The 24,286-nt window shown below is 51.3% G+C and overlaps 1 protein-coding gene across 6 annotated transcripts in view; it reads left to right on the top strand.

Moving 5' to 3' along the window:
* The first annotated feature begins 641 nt into the window (after positions 1-641).
* POU2F3 (POU class 2 homeobox 3) overlaps positions 642-24,286 on the top strand; it is a 79,528-nt gene continuing 55,883 nt past the window's right edge. For 3 of the 6 annotated variants that reach the window (XM_029208351.1, XM_029208354.1, XM_029208357.1), the window contains exons 1-2: positions 642-751; positions 7,384-7,452. In XM_029208351.1, coding sequence (XP_029064184.1) covers positions 724-751; positions 7,384-7,452 — 97 coding nt within the window. In that variant the 5' untranslated portion in view covers positions 642-723. Of the gene's footprint in view, positions 752-6,558; positions 6,624-6,780; positions 6,786-7,383; positions 7,453-24,286 lie in introns of those variants that run through there. The other 3 variants (XM_029208355.1, XM_029208353.1, XM_029208352.1) reach the window with 3 other exon arrangements.

Raw genomic sequence — 24,286 nt, 5'->3', positions numbered from 1 at the left:
CCTGCTAACTTCGGATAGATAGATGCCAGTTAAGATTAACACCTGCCCCGTTTTACGGATGAGTAAGCTGAGTTCAGGGAGGTGATGAGCCTTGTCTCATGTCACACAGCCGGTAAGCGGCAGAGAGGTAGGATTCCAACACCAGATTCTTCCCAGCGCACTCCCGCGGCTTCTCCAAACACTTCCAGAGCTCCTCGCAGAGCTGGGGTGTCTGTCCAGACGGAAGCTCAGCCCGCCCCCCCGCCCCCCCGCTGGTTAATCTGCCAGGGGTTCCTCAGTAGGGCAAGCTGTTGGGCCGGGCGCGGTGGGGAGAGGCCATTGGCGGGTCCGAGGCGGACAGGTGTTCCGCAGGGTCAGGACCCGCCCCGGCAGCACCGCCTGCCCCCTCCCCCGGCCCCCGGCTCCCCGAATGCAAATCGCTGCTTTGCCTGGGCCGGGGGCCAGGCGCGGGGGCCCTGCCAGGGGGCGTGGCCCGAGGCCCCCGCCCCGCCGCGCCGCGTGCTCACCTGGGGAGTGTGGCAATCCCGCCGCGCCGAGTGCTGCCCGGGTGGGCGGGAGGGAGCAGCGGAGCGCGCTACGGCTGCGGCGACGGCTCCGGCGGCGGCTCCCGCGGCGGCGGCGGCCGGGGGCGGGAGGAAGGAGACCCTGGCTTCCCCGGAGGCCCGGCTGGGGCAGCCGCGAGGGGCCTGGGGGGAAGCTGGCTTTGGCCCCGCCTGGGGCAGGATGGTGAATCTGGAACCCATGCACCCAGGTGAGGGGCGGAGGGCGCGAGCTCTGACAGGTGTCACTGTGCTCGGGCAGGGGCGAATGACAGGGGCGCCGCTCTCGGGGGGGTCTTGTTCCCCAGCGGCCAGGAGAGGGCAGTGTGGATAGCGGGTCGCCCCGAGCTGGCGGGCGCAGGGTCCGTCTGGGGCTTTGGGGAAGAATGAAGGTAGGGGCTACGGTGGAGGGTGGGAGGGCTTCTGAAGCCTCGCATCTGGAGAGCGCTGGCATCTGGAGAGCCGCAGCCCTGTGGGACCTGGGCCTGCTGAGCTGTGGTAGTCTCGGGGAAGTTGCCCTGTTCACTGGTTGCAGAAGGGTGGCTCACTGGCTCAGCCAGGGGTGTGGACCTTGGAGTGCAGAAGTGAGGGAAATACGTGTATCCACATGTTGCGTGTTTGGTGTCCCAGGCATTTACGTGAAGTATAGGGAGAGTGGATATTGGTAAGGTCTAGGGGCTGCCTAGGAAAAGTGAGTGGAGCTGGGCATTTACAGAGGCATACCTGGGGCAGGTGCCATGGTGCACATGTATTGATCAGGGCCTAGGGAAGCATGTGTCCGTGTGTGTCAGAGGTGAGTCTACCTGTCCCCATGTGTGTTGGGAGAGGAGGTGGAGCAGACCCCACCCGTGAAGGTGTACCTGCTCCCCTGCTCCGTGAGTCTAGGCAGTGCCGTAGGTTGGTGCGCGGCGGGGCTGGGGAGTCCGCGTGCAGGGCCTGAGCCGGAGCTCTGTGGGACGCACAGGAGGAGAAGCCTGCACAGGGCCCTGTGGGAAAGCGCTTCCATCTCTGCGTCTGGGGGGTGGGGGGGGGCAGTGAGAGATACATCCTCTGTGTTCCATGTCCCATGGATTCAGATACCAAGCCCTCCTCTCCTCAGGGGTGGGAACCTAGGCCATGGAAATGCTTTTCGGGGAGTCAGTTTCCCCTGCGTGAAAGGTCTATGGGCATGGAGTGAACCAAGACCCCTCCATTCACCCTGCTGATCCCTCCTTCCACAGCCAGGCAAAGACCAGAGCTACTAATCCTGGAGGTTGGACTTGGTGTTGGGGTGGGCCTTCTGGAGGTCTGAGGGCCTGAGCAGAGACGGACTGACGTGGAGAAAGCTGAGCCTGATTTGGCCATTTCAAACCAGCAACTTGCCTCTTAAAGGGGGCAACACCCAATGAATGACCTTCATTAAGGACTTCAGAGCTGTTGACAGGAATTTTGTTACCTGCTCTCCTTTCTGGAGGAAGAGTGAGGGAATCAATTCTCATGACCTACCCCAAGGAGCAGGGTAGGCTGGAGGCTTTGGCCCTTGCTGGAGCCGCCAATCCTTGAAATCAAGCAGCAGTGGGTGCACGGGGGAGACCCAGTTTCCCAGACGCAGTCCTGGTGGGGCTGAGTGAAAACCAGCAGATGGTGAGGTGTTAGTTCTGAGCGGATCCCCAGGTGCCAGGACATGCCAGGGAGGGCTCGGTGTGGCGGAAAGAATCATCCAACTGGGTATCATCCAATGGTTGGGGGAAGTCCATTTTCAGACCTCGTAGCACCAGCATGGAGCTGGACATAGCTGGGGGCAGGTCCTGGGTTCTCCTTCCTCCACTTTCCACCAAGAAGGCCTAGGTGTGCATGGGAGCAAAACCTGAAGGCATGCCCCCCAGTGGGAAGTTCTTTAGGACCAAGATCAGAGACTTCCTGGGGGTTTTCCACCTCATTGTCTACTGGAGGCTCCTGCTCTGGGGGAAGTGGGAGGAGGGGGGGCAGCTGGGACCCAGCAGGGAGGCCACCTGGGGGCTAAGAGGATCTAGCTGAGAGCAGGAAAGAGAGGGTGAGGTTGAGGTGAGGAGGCCAAGCCCTCCATGCCTGGCCTGGGAGGAAGCTCCAGGCTGACGCTTTTCAGAAGCCCGGGCACCTCCCCCAGCCCTGTCCCCTGCAGGCAGACACAAAGGGGGTGATTGAGCTAAACCCAGGGTGCGCTAACTCCTCAGGTGGGTTCTCCGTCCACCTGTTTACCTCGGGTGGGTGACCTGAGTCATCTCTCTACATTTGCTTGCCACTGCTCCCCAGCCCGCTTCTGTAGTCTATCTCCCCTCAGGGCTGTCTGGCCTCCCTGTGAGGTTTCCTGGCCTCTCTGTGGTGTCTGGTTCCCCTTTGGAGACCTCAAAGGGATCGCTCAATTTGGGACTTTCTGTGGGGCCTCTCTAACTAGGTCTCCATTTGAGGGCTCCCTTTGCTGGGTCTTCTCAGTGGGCTTTTTAGTCCGGGGTCATCTTTGTAAGGTCTTTCATCGAGGGCCCTGCTGTGGGGTCTCTGAGGGAGGATCCGTCTATGGAGTGTCTCCCTGGGGGCCCCTCTCTAGGGTCTCTCAGTCCAGGATCCTCTCTGTGGAAATCTGGTCTCTTCTGAGCCCTACTTTTCCCCTCCCAGTGATCCTGTGTCCTGTGGATGCTTTATAAACAGCACTTGCCCTGTAAATCCCCAGTCCTAGGCCCTTGGGGATTCCCCCTCCATGGATCTACTGCAACAGTTTGGGGGGGTTGGAGGGGGAGCAGGGGCACACAAAGTAATGCGTAAGGTCCCCCACTCAGCAGCTCCACAAGCACTGCAGCCCCTGAGTCAGCCCATCTTTTTGCTTTGATAACCTGGGTACCAGCCGTGATTCAGGTTGGCCTGGGACCTCAGCACTTTGTATTTTGTAGAACACCTCTCACGTGGGAGCACAAACACCTGAGCAGGCATGAGGTCACCAGACACAGGGGCACCCAGGCTAAGGAGGGGCTCCTCCCTCCCAGGCCCAATGCAGGTAGATAAGAGTCAGACAGAAAGCTCAGGAGGGAGAGAAGAGATGGAGGAAACAGTGGGAAACAGTGGGAAACGAGCCGGAGGGGGACACCTGGTTAGTCCCAGAGCATCTCTTTTTTGCCCTTTTCCTCACTGTGAGCTGTTCTCTATCAGCGTTGGGAAAGGAGGATCGAGTCTCACAGACTGATACCAGTTCCAGCTCAGGACCATTGGGTTGGAAGGTCTCTTGAGAGGAAGTGCATTTCTCTTGAAGAAGAGGCGAGAAGCATCTCCTCCAGGGGAGAGTTGGAGCCCTGGCTAGCTCAGAAGTAGGACCGGTGGGCCCCTTGAATTCCCTGTGGTAGAAGTGCCTGCAGCAGTGGGTGTGGGAGGGAGAACTCAGGAGGGAGCTCCAGTCCCTTCCGAAGAGATGAAGATGGACAGTAGGAGAGAGAGTAGTGGGCCTTTTGTTTTCCTGGCGTAGCCTGGACCCAGGAGGTCAAGGACACCGTGGACACTCAGCCTGCAGCCCGGGGAAGTGCTGCCCCTTGGACTTTGCTCCTGCAGGTTCACACACACATCCTGGTTCACAGATGTGTAAGGAGGGGTTGCTGCTGGGTCATGCCAAGGCACAGGGAATTCAAGGCCAGCGGCCAACATTTCGCTCCAGCTTCAGAGGGTGACAGCGCCGGTGAAGCAGATGAGGGGCTGCATCTGGTATCTGGGTTCTTACACGGACCAGCTGAGCCTCCCCAGGGAAGGGAGTGATGGCAAGGAGCCTCCTCAGTTGCCAGCTGAGATTAGAACAGCAGAGAAGCCTGACCGCACCCCACACCTCTCTCACTCACCTCCGGCAAGTACTGTCCGACAGGCGAAGGGTTATGGCGTCTCGGCAAGTTTCGGTGTTGGCCCATTTTTAGGCTGAGACCCAAGAGCTCGTCCCACCCATCAGCCTCGGCCTCCTACCCAACAGGAACAGGTTCTCAGTGTCTTAACATCCTATGGGAATTAAGAGGTTTTACATATCATCTCAGCCTGACCCTCCATTCAGACTCAAACCCCTGTCCAATCCCAAAGTGTCACAATGTTGCTCCCATAATGGGTACATCCAATGAGTAGATGTCCTGGAAGAGTGTGGAGCCTTTGACTCCTTCAAAAGTTAATTTTAGACATGATTAGGACTACCTTTTATGCTAATTTAAAAGATCAGAGAGATGGCTTTTGGGTAGAGTTAAAGGTGGTGCAGGGAATGGGTGTTGGAGGAGTGTTTGGGTTACAGGCATAGAATTATGGTTTAGCTAAAATGTCACCCTTCTTAAACGTCAGATGTTTGAAATAAGTTGATTCAGAATACCTGGTCGTCATCCCACCCTCACTACCTCTTAAATTCTTCTTGTCCCCATGAGCGTTTTTCCCATGAAGTCAGAATTGGGAGAATGCAGATGGCTTCCCAGGTAAAGGACAAATTACGATACTGCCTAGACAGAAAAACCAAAGCTGTTTACTGTAATGGGAGAAGGGGACTCCGATCGAAGCCTAAGTATCTGTTTAGTTAATTCATTTATCACATGCTTCCTTTGTACCAGGAACTGTGCCAGGCGGTTTTCATTCAGTATCTTATTTGCTCCTCACTATAACTCTGGGGAGTATCATTTTTCTCATTTTTTTTTTTTAGCTGAGAAAACTGAGGTTCAAATATGTGGCCAGGGTCCCCCTGTGCTAGTTAGGACGACACTGGGATTAAATCCAGGTCTGTCTGCTGTCAAAACCCATGCTCTGAATTCCTGGCGCCACTGAAGCAGGTTTAAAAGCCCACTGAGAGGGCTTCCCTGGTGGCGCAGTGGTTGAGAGTCCGCCTGCCAATGCAGGGGACACCGGGCTCGTGCCCCGGTCCGGGAGGATCCCACATGCCGCGGAGCGGCTGGGCCCGTGAGCCGTGGCTGCTGAGCCTGCGCGTCCGGAGCCTGTGCTCCGCAACGGGAGAGGTGGTGAGCACTCACCCCCTCCCGCCCCTTCCCAGCAGTCTCTGACGTTTTCTCAGCACTGTTGAAGGATCCCTATGGGGAAGTGTAACTGAGCCGATCTATAATAGGCAATGCCCAGCTCCAGCGTGGCACTTCATGGGTGGGACGAAGCTAAGCCCATTTCCCCACTGGAGCAGAAAGCGTGGAGTAGCAGAAGCCCTTTGCAGACCTGTCCAGGTGGCCCACACTAGTTACTCTGCATATTCATGCATGACAGACTGTACAAAAAGTTTCAAACTGCAGCAGGAAGGACTTTGGTTAGGCTGGAGAAATGCCTTCTTAAATGTAGTGCACTGAGAGGGGTGGCAAGTGTGGCTGCAGGGTTTCCCCTAGAGGTCTGTAACCACGCAGGACAGCGTGGATGTCTGGGGAGGGCTGTATGGAGCTCCAAGTATTTACCTGGGAGTCATCACTTTGACCGGTCTCAAAACTATTCCTCAAACTACAGTGGCTCCCAAGGTTGCTTACTCCCTCCCCTGCTCCTGGGGTGTTCCAAGGGCTGGAGAACCTCAGGACTCCCCATCTCTGTCTTGCTTGGCATGGCAGTCACCCCTCGTGCACTGCAGTCACTACATCCCCTGGGACCACACTTTAAATCTCTGCAAGAGCCACACATATCATTGCCCCCCCAAAAAAACAAACAAAAGTAGAAGAAGAAGAAGAAATAAAAGTCGGTTTCTTCCTGCTTTTCCTGGGGTGGAGGTCCACCCTTCTCCCTCATCCTGGTCATCTCCAGACCTCAGGCATCCAGGCTGTCAACTGCCCAACTACGTGGCCCAAATTAAGACGGGCTGCTTACCCGGGATTGGCTGGGGGGCCGGGTATGCAAATTGGCTCACCAAGACTTTATCTGGTTTGAAAGAGTTAAAGTGCTGCCCCAGAGAAGGGGGGGGAGGGGGGGTCAACATGATTTGAATAAAATATTCTTCTGTCTTTAACGGCTTCAGTACTTGGGTGGTTTCATAAGGAGAGGAGCTGAGAGCGAGTTATAGCTCAAAGTTGTCTCTTTCCTTCTCTTTGCTGACCCTTGAGGAGACTTAGGGGCCTCTTAGGCAGTGGCAGCTGTCTGTTGTGGGTAAATGTTTAATTTATTGAAATGAAGCAGGGCAGAGAGGCCAGACCCGCAGCACTTGGGGGCTGAGACAGGGGGCCTTGTGTAGGTCTTCTCTCTCCGCGGGACACTGACCCGCCTGCCGTCCCTTTCTTAACTGAGAACATTGAAGGAGTAGGAGAGAAGGTAAGGGCTCCCAAGGAGGGCCACACAGGAACTAGGGTTTGATCACCAGACAGTGGGTTGACCTCTGAGAATCAGGCAGAGAATAGAGGCAGGATTGGCTAAAAAAGATGAGAAGGGCAAGCCTTGGTTCAAGGGTGCTCTTACCTCTCAAGGTAGAGTTATTATGAGGGGGAGGACGGGAGATGGATATTTCTTATGCTACTTTAAAAAATAACAGACATTCCCCAAATCCCAAAGGAAATGAGGATGGAGAATGGGGAGCATTCTCCCCCATTCCCCTCCCTCCGCTGTACCCTTCCCCTTGTTAAATTTTTACCAACTGAGCCTGGTGATAGAAGGAAGTGGCCGTGAATGATGCAAAGGGGAGAGACCCTGCAGTAGCACTGGAGGAAGGGGGAAAGGAGGCAAGTCTGGGATGAGGGGATATGTGCCCCAAGCTTATATACATTCTAATAGTTGTATGTTTAGGAATCAGGAATTTGAAAGTCTGATGCTTGTTGTAATTACACATTCATCTTCGCTGTTTAGTTAAAGCCACATATGTCATAGCGAGAAAAATTGTGACCTGTTACTAAAATCAGTTGTGTTTTCCCTGCAGATATCAAGATGAGTGGGGATGTAGCAGATTCTACAGTTGCTCGAAGTGCTCTCAGCCAGGTGGAGACAGGTAAGGGTCTTCTCTTCTGGGAAATGAAACAGAAAAGCAAGGGCAGGACATAGTTACTGGAATTCATCGAATAATGGAATAACGTGGTACCTCTTCTGGCTTGGTCTTTCAGCCAATCAGACCCAAAGGCTGGGTCTTAGGAAATGAAGGGATTCCCTAGAGACAGGGGGTATGACCCTGGAGCCTTTGAACAGTAGACATTGGTATACAACGGAACAAAGCCTCTGAAACTAGGCTAGGAAAGGGCCAGATCCTTAGAAACAAACAAGAAGTCAGGGAGGAGATTCACTTTTTTTTTTTTTCATTTTTAAGTAATATTTGTTTTTTTGCTTTTAGTTTTTTTTACTATTTTTTAATAGATCTTTATTGCAGTATAATTGCTTCACAATACCCTGTTAGTTTCTGTTGCACAACAAAGCGAATCAGCCGTATGCGTACATATATCCCCATATCCCCTCCCTCTTGAGCCTCCCTCCCACCCTCCCTATCCCACCCCTCTAGGTCATCGCAAAGCACCGAGCTGATCTCCCTGTGCTATGCAGCTGCTTCCCACCAGCCAACTATTTTACATTCGGTAGTGTATGTATGTCGATGCTACTCTCACTTCGCCCTAGCTTCCCCCTCCCACCCCGTGTCCTCAAGTCCATGCTCTATGTCCACATCTTTATTCCTGCCCTGCAGCTAGGTTCATCAGTACCATTTTTTTTTCAAGACCCCTAGAAGCAGCAGGCTGTGTTCCCAGCTGCTACTGACTGACAGAAGGCAGAATGTGTCTCTGGTAGATGGGAACTAAGGCCTTTTAACCCCAGATTTCTCAATAATCCTACTCAAGGAACTAATCAAAGAGGCCCATGTACAAGTGTTCCTCTTCCAAATTACATGCATGTGGGTGGCAAACAGACCCAGAAAGGAGGGCTTGGTGCCTGTAGATGACTTTGCTTTGTGAATAAAAGGAAAAGGAGAGGGAAGAGTTGAGAAGAAAGTTTCATAGCTCGCTCTCTCTCTTTTTTTTTTTTTTTTTTTTGCGGTACGCGGGCCTCTCACTGTTGTGGCCTCTCCCATTGCGGAGCACAGGCTCCGGACGCGCAGGCTCAGTGGCCATGGCTCACGGGCGCAGCCGCTCCATGGCATGTGAGATCTTCCCGGACTGGGGTGCGAACCCGTGTCCCCTGCATCGGCAGGCGGACTCTCAACCACTGCGCCACCAGGGAAGCCCCTAGCTCTCTCTTTTAACTCCATAGTCCAAACCTTGCTTTGAAAGCTCCATATAATTAAAAAGAACTTGAAGAAAGATGAGCATAAATTGTAACACCACCAAATAACTTTAATAGTATCCCAACAAGACCTCAATTAGTCTTTCATCTGGATCATTAGAGGCATAGAAATTAGAAGTAGAAGAGAATCGATGTCCCCCAGAGCTAAAATCTTTTCCCAAGTCTTCAGGTGCAGTCTAGTTCCATTCTTGAAGCTAAAAGACTCAGGATCAGGGACACGATAATTGGGGGTCTCGTGGAGGCATCTGCAGTGTACATTTACCATAAACTTTTCTGCCCCTCCGCCCTCCATTTAGTATTGAAACTGTCTGTTTACGCGGGTAGTGGCACACGTTTCATACTTTGCTTTGTGTCTGGGAACAGTTAAGCTTGGAGAGAGTGGGCCAGTTGCAACCATTTGTCAATTGATTTATTAGCTGAGTATGTTTTACTAAAGGTCTGTGGAGTGGGGTACCTGTTCTCCCCAGTTGTGAAGAAAATGCCCTTTCATGTCCAGAACTCCAGCAAGGCTTTCATATCAGTTCACCTGATGAGTAGGGATAGGCACATCTCTGCTCTGAGCTCTTCCCTAGAGGAAAACCAGAGTCCAGAAGCCTTGATTCAGAAGTTGAGTCACCCTTTCCCAGTAGCAGGCTGGCTAGAGCCACCCCTGTTCACCTGGGCCAGGTATATTGCCCCAGGTATGTGGTGACACAGCTAAGAGAGTGTCCATGAGGGTGGAAGTCCACACTTAACAGGATAGCTCTGGTGCTCTGTTATTAGTTATGGGACCAAGTCAAGACAACTGTGTCAGGAGTGAGAAGGACCTACATGAAACCCTGAAAAGCGATCTGGGAGACAGAGGGAGTTCAGAACCTGGGTGGGGATTAGGAAGGTTAAGACGTTACAGGCAGTCTCAGTAAGCTCTGGCCTCCTGTCTGGGACTGTGGGAGCTTGAAGGAGAAAGAGTCTGAACATAAACTGGGGCTTTCAGAATACGAGTGTCATCTCAGTGTCTGCCAGTTCAGAATGTGACCTTGGACCAGCCGCGTTGCTTCCCTAGGAGGCAGGAACAGATGACCTTTGAAGAGTATGGATTTAGAATCAAACAGACCTGGGGTAAGAATCACAGCTCTGCTGCTGACTGGTTTATGTGATCTGATGAGTTAATTCAGCCTCATCTCTTCTAAAGAGGACAATTAATGTCCATCTTAGAGAGTGGGTTGAGAGTTAGCTGAGATATTTAAAGCCCTTAGCACAGTGCTTGGCACATGACAGCTGCGGTCATCATTTCCTCTAATGGCATCATTAAGATTCTGTAATATACACAACGAGACTTGATGCTAAGTGTTCTGGGGCTGCAGGTGGCTGGGGTGCCCTTCTCCCCTTCACTCAGGCCAAGTGGATCAACCCTACAGGTTGATTTTGTTCCTTCCACCATTCAGGGAAAGATTCTGTGTGGGTCCTCCACAACTCCAAAGAGACCCTTTAGTTCATCTGTCAGAACGCCTCCATTCCCAGATCCTTCACTTCTAGCGGCTCAGCTTGGTGGCTGGTAGCATCCTTACTTAGGTGACTGTCAAATTACTGCATGTTTTTAAGGGCAAGAAAAAAAGAGGCAGCTAATTAAAGTAACCAAGCTTCCTGGAAAGTCATTCTGACTCATCTTTTACAGAGGAAAACTTATCGTGAGTCACAGCGATTACCAACTTGGTTTAATGGCTTCCTTTGGATTTTTAAAAGGCAGATTCCCCTTCCCAACAGTGCCTGAATTAAGGGGTGGTTTGTCTCTGGGTTTTAAAGAAACTACAAACAAAGGTGACCTAGAAAGCCCCAGCTCCCTGAGAGCACCCTCTGTGTTGTGTGAAATCCCCAAGGTGCACGAGGTGGGAGCTGGGAAAGGGAAGTGAATTTCCCCTCCACACTGGCCAGGACTGCAAAGGAGAGCGTTCTCTAGTCCAGACACATACCTCCCGGTTGGTAGAGACCTGGCAGGGCAGCTAGCTCATCCTTTCCTTTCCTTCGGTCTATGAGGAAGCCGAGGCATGGGTGGACAGAGGAGAAATTCAGTGTCTTTGTGACAGCGCTCGGGACCAGAGAAGGCTCCCGATCCCCTGGCCAGTGTTGTTTCCACACCCTGCAGAAGACTGAAGCCAAGCTGTTTCTAGATTTCTGAGCTATCAGCTTTTCTATCCTTCCTCTTACTTCCCGTTTTTACTTTTCCTTCCTTCTTGAGGCTGACACCGATTTTTTTTTTTTTCCGGTTCTCAACTGAGTGGTTGATAAGAGCATAGCCTTACCCACATTTCAAAAGCTCCCAGCTCCATAACTGACCATCCCCAAGCACCCAAGCAGATAACCCTGTGACTTTTGACCACTCTGGTCACAGTGTAGCCTCCTACACAGGGGAGGACAAATACGGTGGGCTTGAGAAGAAGAAGGGAAAGGCCAGTCACATCCACGGAGCCTCCTTCCCATACCCAGGCCCATGGAGCCAACTGTACATGCATTACCTCCTTTAATTCTTACAATTGCCATTTTTATCAATGAGGAAATTGTGGCTCAGAATGAGAAACTAACTAGCCCAGGGTCACACAGCTTCTAACCAGTAATCAAGCTCAGTCCTGACTGCAGGCTGTTAACTCCCTGCAGGTTATTGGGCAAATGTCTTCCCACCCAGACATTTATTTTCCTCCCCATTAAGGAGGGTTTGGGGCTGGATAGCCTCTAAGGGCTGAATTTTTAAAGATGTGTATGCAGTTCTGCTTTTCCATATTCTCTGCCATCAGTTCCCACACCGTGCATTTGTGTGGGGACTTCCTCAGCCCTGAGCTCTGCCCGTCTACCCCGTCACCTCCCTCAGCCCCTATATCCCCTCCTTCCACCACCCCTCTCAGCCCGCTCTCCTCTGACACCTCCAGCTGCCTTGCTCTGTTCAGGCTCCGTCCTCTTCTCTGACCTCGCTGGCAGTCCTCGCTTGTGTCAGACCCTGGGCTCAGAAAGATGACGGAACAATCCCTGTCTTCCAGGAGCTTTCCTCCAGGGCTTCATGGTGGAGTGGATCACAGGGCCAACCTGTGTTTGGAAGAGCACATTCAAACAGTGCATTTGGACTTTACAACAATTCTGTGAGGGTAGATGGCACCATCCCACTTTGCAGACGGGGAAGTTGAGGCTGGTTAGCTGATTTCCCCAAGGTTCTGTATCTAGCAAATGACAGAATTAAACTTGGGTCTTTCTAGTGACTATTTACCCAGAGATGGTGGTGGGAAGACTGGGGACCAGCACAGGAAACCAGGGACAGAGGACACAAGAGAGTGGCAGCATCAGGGAGATGCCGAAATTATGGCAGTGGCTCCAGCCAAGGGGCTTGGCTCTCCTCCTTGGCCAGAGGAGAGCCAAGCCCCTGCTGGGGGGTTGGTCTCATCCAAGAGGCAGAAGCCTTGTCTTGTGCCAAAATGTGCTTGCTGGGTAAGAGAGGGAAAGAGCTGGGGTCCACTTACTCCCTTTGGTGAACTGTGGAGAGTGAGAATCTGGCCTTGGAGAGAACTGTCTCCATCTCTTCTCTCATCCTGAGCCAGCCTCACCAACACACCAGCCCCAGCTCCCCGCATTCTGCAGGCTCAGTTGTCATTGGTGGAGTGGGGGTTTGCAGGCCCAGATGACAGTGGAGCAGACGCCTTAGGACCCTTGTCCTGCTCAGAGATCTGGAAGGAAGGGCTCCACGAGGGGAGCCCAGGGGAGGAAAAGGGGAGCAAGAAGGAAGGGGGTGGGGACCGGACTCTGTTCAGTCATCCCTTCCTGCTGCCCTTCTTCTTTGCTTCAGTTGCCTATCTGAGAGGTGAAATGGCTCACCGTGTCCCACCATCTGGAAGGACCATCCAGGGGAGTTAGCTGTGTGGGGACCCTTTGCAGAAAGTCTCCTCACTTAAATCTGGCAACTTTCTGCATGGTTTTAAGACGGAATGGACACGATTATATATGGGAGCCCAGAGAGGTTAGTGATTCTCCTTAAGGCCCAAAGAAATAATGAGTAACTGACCCAAGAAGAGAAACCCCGTCTTGGTCAGTTCATTCCTGGGACCTCGCCATCTCCACCCTACTGAGTGCCCAAGAAAAGAGCTAAGGATAAAGAAACTGCGTCTCACTGCGACGAAGAGGTGCAGTTCCAGGCAGAAACAGGTGGAAGGCTCTAGAGACGTGTGTGGGTTTTAACCCAAATGTTTATGGAATAAAACTATTCTTTCAATGACAGAGAGGACGAGAGAAGTCTAGGAAGTACCTGGGGTGAGGTGAGACTTGGGGGAAGGTGCAGAACAGTCTCCTATTGACAGCTCTTTCTAAATGAGACACACGGGCGCACGCGTGCGCATGCACGCACACACACACACACACACACACACACCCTTTTATGATTAAATAACAGAGTGGGTGTGAAAGCACTTTGCAAAGTGTATGTCACCATACAAATACAGTCCATCATTAGGTTGATAATTATCAGAAACGTTCAGGAGACAAGACAAAGCTCTGTCACTGAGCAGTGTGGGACAAGTCTGCTTGTGCCTTAGACTCGAGTTTCCTTGTCATAATACGGCGGGAGAGAGGGCTTGAGGGAGTAAAGTGAAGAGAATGAGCTGGGTGGGCTCTAGGATTCAAGCCTGGTGACTCTGGTCCTGTGCCTTGGTCTGTACCCACTCTCTCCCTTACCTCACCTCTCTGGAGGACAAAAAGGAAGCCACAGCCCCTCCAGATGTCCAGGGGGAACTGATAGGAATCCCTGGATTCTGAGAGGATATCTTGTCCATACCTCTCTCTTCCTTTGAAGCCATTTCAAAACCATCCCTGGAAAGTAAAGGATCCTGTTCTTAGAGCTATTTTCCCCTCATTTATCTTCCATCCTTAAGAAAAGCTAACCCCACAATTTCTCTTGGCCACCTATTCTTGTAGGATACAATTCTCAGTGTCGGAAGTCCTTTCCTATCTCTTTCTGCAACCCTCATGCTGCAGGGTAAGCCCCTTGCCCCTGGTTCTGGCCTTCTCAAACCAGAGTGGCTTCCATCTCACCATGTTTCCAGCTTCTGTGCAGGGAGATGGGGAGGTACTAATTCACCATCCAGGCTTCATACTGTGGCTGTGTATGCCAGAGGTCTCGGGAGAGCAGCCTGTGGCGTCAGGAGGTACCTGCCTCTAGCACGCAGAGAACCTCTGCAAATAAAAGAATTACTACAGCAGCTCCCACCTGTGCCACACTCTCTCACCCACCTAGTCCCAGACCCAAGCCCACAGGGCAGGACCATGCTGCTCAGGTGAAAGTGTTGTGAAGTGTTTTTAATAGCAGTGTTTTTTTATATGTTGCTTGAAATCAGGAGGTTTATAACACATTCATGTCCAGAAATGGGTCAAGATACTTTAAAGTCTAAGCACACTATATATGAGTGTGTTACGAGTGTGTATGTCACAATCTCAAGAGGGGTAATAGTCCATATGGACTAAATTAATACTTGCCTCTGGGTAGCAGGTATGTTTGTAAATATAAAATTATGTTAAACCTTAGCACCGGTGCAGGTGAATGAGCCAAGTCCTGCCTGACACCCGTCCCTCTTCCTTTCGGAGGTCTCTTTAAGGAAGGCCACCTTCCCCACCCCAGCTGCCATCTCTGCAGCCCCCAGAAGAACATGGACCTCCTTTTCTCTCTAGCCTAAGAGGGAACAAAGCGAGGGGGCCGGGTGGGGGGGGCATCTGTGTGCTGTCTTTTACCATCTGGAGTTCCGCTTGATTTCATCAGCCGTCATTCCTTAGGGCACCGCTTCAAACAACGTGGGCTGCAGGACCGGTCGTTTTACTTCCGGTCTGTCACAGAGCAGTCCACAGTCCCACCGTGCAGGACTGGTATGCAACTCGTACCCACCACACACATTCAACAGGGCCCAGACTTGTCTCCACTGCGTCCATAGGGAGCGCTCACTAATGACGTACTTGGGGTGCTGTGAACATTTCTAAATTCTTACTCTCTGTGTTTGGACGCATCTGGTCTCCAACGTTAATGAACAGTTCAGACCAGCCTGGCTGTAGGACCACGCTTGGAGGTGTCCTGCATTAGAGGATAAGAGTGTGCATAAGAATGCCCCTTTCCTTTGGCATCCCATGGGCAATGGATACATCTTATGACCTTCTTAGCATCCCTCCTACTCCCACTGTCGGTGCCGTGGGGGCAATGATGGGGAGATCCAGCGGGAGAGGTCGGTCCCAGGCTATCCTTCGCTTCCAGGGGTGAAATGACAACCACCCCCCACCCGCTACCAACACACACACACAGAGGCTCTGAGCAGCGTCCAGAGACTCAACGCTGTAGCTTCTGGGCCTTAGCCCTTCACTAAGGCGCCCAAGTTGCAGCCCCCCTCCCTCATAAGCTGTGAGCAAATGCTCTTGGTCTCTTGGGTCCACCCTCCTCCTTAAGAAACAGTTACAGCAATGAACACCTGGTGTGGAAAAATGCTGAACAAGTGGAAAAAGAATTTGAAAAGAAATGAGCAGCCAAATTAGGGTTACGTCTTAGGGCTTGAAGAGCAGCCCCAATCCGGACAACTGAAATGCAGTTACACTCCGTCCGCCCCACTCCCAAACACACAGACACACACACGCCCAACTCACACTCACGTGCAAACACACAGGACTCACACGATCCCCACCTCGAAGCCCTCAGGGCAGGGTGGGCAGTCTGGCGGTGGGGTACACCCACTGACAGTCTTCCTTTCTGGTCAAGGCTCTATCAAAGGCAGGCTGGGGTGGTCGGGGGTGTTTGTGAAACTACAGGAGGGGCAGGGGAGACGGAAGTTGGAGTCTCTGCCCGCATTTGCTAGTGGGTCCCCCTCGGGAAGGGAAGGGCTCTGCCAGGATGACCCATCCTTAGGAAGAGCTGCTGAGGGGAGAAGCAGGTGCAGCTCCCCTTGCCTCCTCTCACTCCCCACTCCCCACAGCCAAGGGGAAGAGGGGCAGACATGTCCTTAAAAGGGAAGCCGCGTGAGGTCATCCCAACTGGGGCTGCTTTCCTCTCATTGGAGCCTGAGGGTCTGGTAGGACAGGACTGGGGAAGCTGAGCGGATGACCAGAGTCCTCAAAGGAGGCTGAATTTCATTTCTAGGGACTTCAGCCACGGACAGCTCAAAGTCCCCTCCTGGATTCTCCATGGGCTTAGAGCTGACTGTGGGGGAGCTCTTGGGTAACAGCAGGGCCCTGGGAGACTCAGGGAGGGCAGGCCTTTGTGCCAAGCTCGGAGCACGGGAAACAGAGCTGCGGGCATCTCCCCAGAAAGTACTAGTGCTGTTGACTCAAAAAATAATAGGTGTTAATTTGCATGGCATTTTTCATACAGGTTCCGTGCCCTGCTTTCCATCTCCTATCACTGGCACCACCGAAGCCCTCTAGTTCTCTCCTCTCCTGTCACCCCCTCTAGGAGCATCGCTGTGTCCTCCAGACTCCAGACCTTCCTCACCACCATCTAGCCCATCCTCGGATTAGGCTAGCCTGAGAAAAAAACAGCGGTTGGTCTCGCTTGGATGAGACCAAATCTGGGTCCAGATTTGCACTAGAGAAGCAGGCAGGAAGCCTGGCGGGTCTGAGCCCCGTTGGGCACCTCGGTGAGGGGTGCCCCACCTGCCTGATGGGAAGAGGAACAAAAAATCTAAGCCAGAGAGCCCAGAGAGGGGCCAAAAGGAGAGGAAACCCAGTGGTTGCTATGACGATGGGGTCCTAGCACCCAATTTGCATAGGGCAATGATTTCCATACTGTTGGGGCAGGGAGCCTGTTGGGGCAGGGAGTGGGGAGAGGGGAGAGGTCATTTGAAATTCAAATGAGGATGATTAAGGTTCTCTTGAGAAGGGAAGCACGCACAAAAAGGGTTAAGCCTGCTGGGAAATGTCTGCTCTGGACTCCAAGGTATCAAAGGGAGGTAGCACTGGGCTGGCTGCTCCCACCCTGTCCCTGTCCCCTCCCCTCAGGCCCCTGGAGGCCTGAGGGTGGTTGGCTGAGTGCGGTATTAGTGACCTCTGCCTCTCGGGAGAACCAGCTGGGTCCCCATCCCCACCTAGCCCCAACTCAGTTTACCCCAGTGTCATAAGGATGCTTGGGCTCTTAAGGACCATTGAGTGAGTTCTGGTCCTGGGCTCAGGCCTGTCTCCCTCTGCTGACAACAGACTAGTCATCTCAGTTTTTCTACCAGTGAAACTGGAGAAACAGTCTGCACCTTCTCGTTTGGCTGAGGAGATGTGAGGAGAGATGGAATCTGGACTCATCTCTACCATGAACCTATGTCAGCAAGTCACCTCCCTTCTTCAGGCCTGAGTTCGTGCATTGGACGGAGGGTCTGAACTTGAGAGTCTCTAAGATCACTTCCGGCTCTAAGATGCTGAGATCTGTGAGCACATGCTGACCCTTTGTGCTCACTGGTTATTATTTGAAAGATGGGGGTTGCTGTACCTCTCAGTTCCTGTAACGTGTTAGGAAGGGCACTGCTGCCCCCAGCTTACCAAGGCGGAGGCATTAAGGGCATAGACTTTGGAGCCAGAGTCTGTATTTGAATCCCAGCTTTTCTACTTACTAGTTATATGACCTTGGGCTGGTTACTTAATGTCTCTGCTCGGTTTCCTAGACTGTAAAATGGAGGTAATAACAGGGATAGGCTCCTAGAGTTGCCGTGAGGATTTTTTTTTGTTGTTTTCTTTTTTAATATTATGGAGAGTAAGGAACTTTTTTTTAAATTATTTTTTTGGCTTTTTTTCTTTAATAAATGTATTTATTTATTTAGGGCTGCGTTGGGTCTTCGTTGCTGCACGCGGGTTTTCTTTAGTTGCGGCAAGCGGGGGCTACTCTTCATTGCGGTGCACGGGCTTCTCATTGCGGTGGTTTCTCTTCTTGCGGAGCACGGGCTCTAGGCACACGGGCTTCAGTAGTTGTGGCACGCGAGCTCAGTAGTTGTGGCTCACGGGCTCTAGAGCGCAGGCTCAGTAGTATGGCACACGGGCGTCGTTGCTCCGCGGCATGTGGGATCTTCCTGGACCAGGGCTCGAACCCATGTCCCCTGCATTGGCAGGCAGATTCTTAACTGCTGTGCCACCAGGGAAGCCCCTGCTGTGAGGACTGAATAAGCCAACGTGTGTAAGGTGCTTAGAGCAGAGCCTGCCATACAGTAATGCCATTTGCCAGTATTAGTATCAGAAGGACAGAGTGTCCACACGTGACCCAATGGCCAATCTAGGGACCCTCTATTAGGAATATGGGCTGTCTCCTGAGTAGACCTACCTGTGAATTCGTTCACTCATGGCCAACACACTGTCCTATCCACCTGCGCTTGGGAGTGGGAAGCGTGCTTTGGTGAAGGACCCTCAAACAAACTGACTCCAGGCAATTAGGAAATGGCCGGAAGAAGGAGAGGGAGTTGGTGGAAAGACCCCTCCTCCCAGGACCCAATGTTTAGGGATGGTACAGATTCAAGGAGACTAGATGATGTTTATAGTTCTGGAAAAATCTGAAGGTCTTTTTTTCCCCCCTCAAGTTTCTGTGGCGACTCCATATGTGTTTTCATTTGGAGATAGTATGTCAATATATACTGTGGTGTGGTCAGCCTTGGCTGGTGGACAGACGTGGGCTTGAGTTTCTACTCGGCAATTTACTAATCAGTAACCTTGGGCAAGTTGATTGACCTCTCCGAGCCTCAAGTTTCCTCATCTGTAAAATGGGGATAATAAGAGCACCTACTCATAGGGTGGTTGTGAGGATTAAATGCTCTCCTGTGTATAAAATGTTTAATACAAAGCTTGGTGCATAGTAAATGCTCAAGAAATGTCAACTATTAATTAATCCCTATTATTTGAAAATAGTGTTCTCCTGCCAAAATGTTTGAAAATTCTCTGATCTAGTCCCATTCTCCTGTTTTATGGGGAAAGAGAGTGGGGTCAGAAAAGAGGAATGACTTTCTCAAGGTCACAGCAACGGATTGAGATCCCTGTTTCTTTAAAAGCCCTTTCCCTACCCTAGAGGCAGCCCTCTGTCTTTTGCTTTTGTTTCCTTGTTTTGTTGGACAAAGTCTCCCCCCTCCCCATCACCCTTCCCTCAGAAGTGGCCCCTCCAGCCCTAGGAACACAGGCCCCAGAAGGAGAGGAAGCTACGTTACCCCGCGTGAGGGAAAGGGCATGGCATGGTGTCTGGATGTGGAAGACGGCTGTGTGACATTAACCAGCCCCGCCCTCTCTGAGCCTCAGTGTACTCACTGGTGAAACAGGAGTTCTGGAATCCCGGCCCTGTAGAACCCACAGGCAGGCGAGACTCTAATAAGGACTGGATATGAAAGTGCACTGCACAGAAAGGAACAAACCCAGTGCACGCCCCAAGACCCATGCGTGTTGGCCAGTGCACCAGCCCTGCAGCCAGAGCCCTGAGATCCAGCTTCCTTTCCTCCAACTCAGGTGCCATGGCCCAGCCTCAGTTTCCTTATCTGTAAAACAAGTTGTGAGGCATGAATGAAACAAGAGTGTATCTGTGGCAGCTCTCAGAAGTGAGAGTTGTTCTACAAATGTGAGATAGCATCTCCCATCTAAGCTTTCTTACCACACACGTGCCCCTCTGAGCGGCACAAAGGACGTCTGTGTGCCCACGTGAGGACGAGTGCCCGGCTGCACGCCCCTCTCGGTAGCTATTCCTGCTCTTCCCACCCACCCTTCTCACCCCCACTTCACTCAGTCCCGGGAAGGGGGTGGCAAAGTGTCTCTTACCAACCTTAAACCTCTTTGAACCTCTTCCCCTCTCAGGGCTGGGCAAGGAGTAGAGAAGGGGCTGGTCTGGAGGTGACCTTTAGGGAACCCCTGGGCGATGGTGGAGAGTCAAGTCCGGGCATCGGAGCTCGGGCTTTGTTCCTGCTTTGCCATGTATTACCTGTGTGACCTTTAGCTCATCACTCATCCTCTCTGGGAGGATCCCCTACCTGTGAGCGGTAGGTGCTGCTCTGGGAGTGTCTGTGTGGTCCCCTCGAGCACAAGGAAGTTCCGATAGAAAAATAGCGGCCAAGGTGCTTCTCTGACCTGTGCTTATTTAGGAGTGATGGGAACCCTGGGTTTCCTTAACAGAGTTTTTCCTTTGAAGTTGGATTTTTATTGTTTTCTAGGGTCAGCGGATTATGAGTGGAGACTTTGCTGGGGAACCTGGCCCTTTGGCCCCATTCCAGGTGGGGGCCTGAGTCCCTGGCCTCTTCAACATAGCCTCTGACCATGCTGCCCACTTTGGGCCTCAGTGTGAGGCCAGCAGGAGGTACAGGGGCAATGCAGGGGCCCCAGAGAGTCCCATCTATAGCTCAGACTGAGAAGAAACAGGAATTTTATTTCCTAAAAAATTCGAAGACCTCGGTGAGGAGCCTTTCATTTATCAAAGAATGATGACAGATAATAAAGGGAAGTCGGAGGAGGCTGGGCTTCCCTTTTAGCAAAGGTGGGCAGTGAGTGCCTTCCTCAGCCCCACGCTCCTGACATCTGTGTTAAGGGCCTGCAGACCAAGGCTTCAGGGTTCAGCCTCATGACTGTGCAGGTGGAGAAACTCACTGGAACGCTCACAAAGGCCTGGTTGCAAGGAAGCCCCGAGGTCAGTCGCGTTTACTCTGCCACTCTAGAGAGGAAGAAGCTTTAACTCATGAAAATCCCCAAAGCCACAGACGGTCAGAGGTGGAGGGACCCTGTAAGATCATCCTGTCCTGGGGTAGCAAGTGGGTTTCTTCAGGAGAGCTGTTTCTGATCATCAGTGGTGGTCACTATGCACTGAGTTTAGGAAAAGGAAGCAAGTGAGGTGGTCCATTAGTGATGTCTGCCCTGGGCATGGCTCACACGCTGCATCTTTGCATCTGCTATCCACAGCCGGGGACACTCAGCTGGTGGAGACCTGAAGCTCAGATCTCCCATCCCCTATGCCGGTGTTCTTCCCACAGCCCATCAAGGACATCCTGCGTCCTGTTCTGCAGGTGGCTTCAGGGGCCAGCCTCAGTTTCCTCCTGGGCATTTCTTTGCTCCTACGAAGAAGGTGGCAGGAATATAGGCAGAATTTTTTGTTTTAACATGTAAGGAAAATTGAAGGCTATGGAGATCAAGCAACTTGCCCAAGGTCCAGCATAAAACAGCCTTTGAGGTAACCCTCAAGCTCAGTTTACAGTGTGTTCTCTGTACAGAACTCTGACCATTAGGCAACAGCGCCCAGTTCCTTGGAGGGATCTCAAGTAACAAAAAAGGTAGGCATAGTGTCTGTGGGGTCTTGGGGAAAAGTGTTTTGACTGGTTTGAATGACCTCACTGGGAAGTCTCGTGGTTTGCTCTGGCGGCTGCCTGCCCAGCAGTGCGTCCAAGGTCCTGGTTGCTTTAATCATTGCTATCCCAGGAAAAAGTGCTATCCCACATTTGCCAAGTGGCCATAAAATGACAGTGGAAGTCTTGCTGGGTTAACCTGGGAGCGGAGCTGGTGAGAAGAGAAGCAACCTGGAAATGGGAGAGGTTCAGCCGCATTGCAGAATGCTCTCTGCATGTTTACCAGGCAGGAGTGAAAATCCTGCTGGAACAGGATTCCTGTGCTTCCACCTCCCTCACCCAGAGAATTGCTCCCCAGGCAAACTCACATCCCAGCGCTGCCAACGCATGCAAATCAGCGGGCCTGTGAGGCTGTGGCTCAGAGGTGGGAAAGCAGAGGGCTGGCGCCGGCTCCTCCTGTCTACTGTCAGACAGGGGTCCTTGCCAGGTGGCTCGGACTGCTGACCTGGTGCCCACCAGATGCCAGGGAAGGAGAGGCAGAGGTGGAAGCTGCCTCTGACCCCTGCGCACCTCCTACAGACTGATCCTTGGCCTTTCTCATGGGGACTCCATTGGGTATTACGGCCATCCTGGCCTAAGGAAATTCTATCCAGAATCCCGGGTCTCCCCACCAATTCAAGGTGCCTTTTACCCTCTTTTGGTCACTAAATCCCATTTTCTATGAACTGGGATGTTGTCTTCATAATTAACCCAAATCCCTCGAACTGTATTCTCGGCCTCTTCCTTTGTCTGGAGCTCTTTGGTACAGATGAACAGTTCTGGGTACCGTGTGGGACCAGGGAGATTCAGGAGTTGGGCCATTTAGCTGGAGCTTGGATGGAGTCCTCAGACATTGTCTGAGTTTTAGAGATGCTAGCAGTGGCGTTAACGCTAGCGTGGGAAGGATGTACCACATTGGGGTTGGAGACATGGGTTTTTGTCTTCCCCTGAGAATCATTCCCAACACATGCCCATACTTTAAAAGCTCTGTTACTTCGTACGTATTATCGCTTAACCTTGTTGAGACTCAGTTTTCTCACTGTAAAATGGGGGTGAATAATAATGCTTCATTTTCCCAAAGGCAGAGCGCTCGCCCTGATCATCTCTTCAGGTCCCTCCCAGCCCCGTGAGCCATAGTTCCAAGGTGTTTCCGCTCTGGCTTGCTTGCTAGAAGCTTCATGGTCCAGAGATTCCCAGGAGACCATGAGAACAAAAAGAGGCTTGGAGAGACCTTAGCTGGTGTCCCTTCCAGCTTGGCACAGTTCTTACCCATTTGCCCCAAGACATCCAAAGAGAGGATTCTGAAGCTTCCTTTGTGAGCCCTTTCTGCCCCATCTCTGCCCTCTGTGTTCATATCTTTTAGTTGTGGGCAGAACAAACAGGACAGAGGGAAACAGTGGGGAGAGTTCTTTGGTCCTTCCTTGCCTCCCTCTGCAAATGCTACACAGTGACCACCTTCTGGGAAGGGAAGAAAAAGCCCTGGTACATTTCAATCCGCTGCATTGAATCCTAGGACTTTAGAGATGGAAGGAATTTTCAGCCCCCTGAGATCACCCGAGATCCCCCTCTTGATATTATCAAATTGCCCCTCAATTCAAATGCCACTTCTATAACATCCCTGAAATAAGCAGCCTCTGCCTGAGTATTCCTAGCAATGGGGAGCCCTGTTGATATGATACTGTGGGTTTCACTGCTGGACAATTCCACGTTTCACAAAATTCTTCCTTATACTGAGGTGAAGCCTTCTTCCCAGGAGCCTCCACCAATGACCTTTGTGGAGCTGGGTCTTTGCAACTGCGGACTAAGCCGGTTTCACATCCATGCCAATATCTGGGGAGGAAGGAAGAGTACACTGACATTGACTGAAGCACTTACTATGCGCCAGGCACTATGCCAAGTAGATCTTTCAAATGCTCCCTCATTGAATTACTTAAAAATTTTTTATTTTGAAAAACTTCAGATACATAGAAAAGAGAAGAGACAGCTTAACAAACAGCCATATACCCTATCACCCGGATTTAATAGTTGTTAACATCTTGCCATGTTGGTTTCATCCTTTTTGGGGGGAAATATTTTACTTTTAACTTTTTATTTCAAACGCACGCAAAGGTAGACACTAAAACGATGAGCCCCATATGCTCATTGCCTACTCTCAACAACCATCACATTTCTGCCATTCCTGTCACTGGAATATTTTTTTTTTTTTGTAAATTATAGACGCTATAACATTTCAATCCTAAATATGGCAGTATGTGTGTCTGAAATGTAAAAGACATCTAAGCGTAAGTGTTCTCCTCTCTAGGCTAAATATCCTTTCCTCATTTGGTGTGACATCTAAGCCCCTTACCGTCTTGGTCCTCATGTTACGCAGCCCAGTTCATCAGGGTCCCTTTAAAAAATGTTGCCCTGAACTGGACGTGATGCTCTCAGCAGAGATCTGCAACGGTCTGCATGCCTGCTAATGCACAGGATAGCATTAGCTTTTTAAGCAGCTACACCACACCTGTGCAGTACACTCAGGCCAATACTGGCTTCAGTCAACTGAAACCCTTTTTGGGTTTCTTTTTCACATGCGCTTTTTCACTAGCGCCAGCCTCCTCTCTCTTCCCGTCCCCACAAGGAACTGCAGTTTGTTTATTTCCAGATACTGTCTGCCAATAAACAGAAATGGGAATCACTTTTCTGTTTTTGTTTGGGAGGGAGAGATATATTATATTTCTTTAGGAGATTTAACCTCTTTGAAAATGTAAAATACAGAGTATAGATATTTTGATGGTCAAGTATCTTAAATTATGCACACTTGAATTTTTGATCGCCATATGTATCTGCTATGTTAGTCCATTGCTCTAGTTTGAGGTTGGTTATTGGTATTGTTGAAAAAACTCTTTATCAGGTTTCACATTGTAGCCCAGAGTCTTTTGTTTAAGCTTTATTGAGGTGTAACTGGTAAATAAAATTGTAAGATTTTTACAACGTACATGATGTGATTTGATACGTGTATACATTGTGAGAGGATTCCCACCATCTAGTTAATTAACACATCCATCACCTGTATATTTATCTTTATATGTGTGAGAGAGAACATTTAAGTTCCACTCTTTTAGCAAATTTTAATTATACGGTACAGTGTTGTCAACTATAGTCACCATGTTATACATTAGATCTTCAGACCTGATTCATCTTATAGCTGAAAGTTTGTACCCTTTTACCAACTTCTCCCTATTTCGGAACCCTTCCAGCATCTGGCAGCCACTTTTCCACTCTCTG

This window comes from Monodon monoceros, unplaced genomic scaffold (genome assembly GCF_005190385.1).
Source record: "Monodon monoceros isolate NGI ecotype Baffin Bay Population unplaced genomic scaffold, NGI_Narwhal_1 Super_Scaffold_7, whole genome shotgun sequence".
NCBI classification, from domain to species: Eukaryota; Metazoa; Chordata; class Mammalia; order Artiodactyla; family Monodontidae; genus Monodon; species Monodon monoceros.
This window is presented reverse-complemented; position numbering and strand designations above follow the sequence as displayed.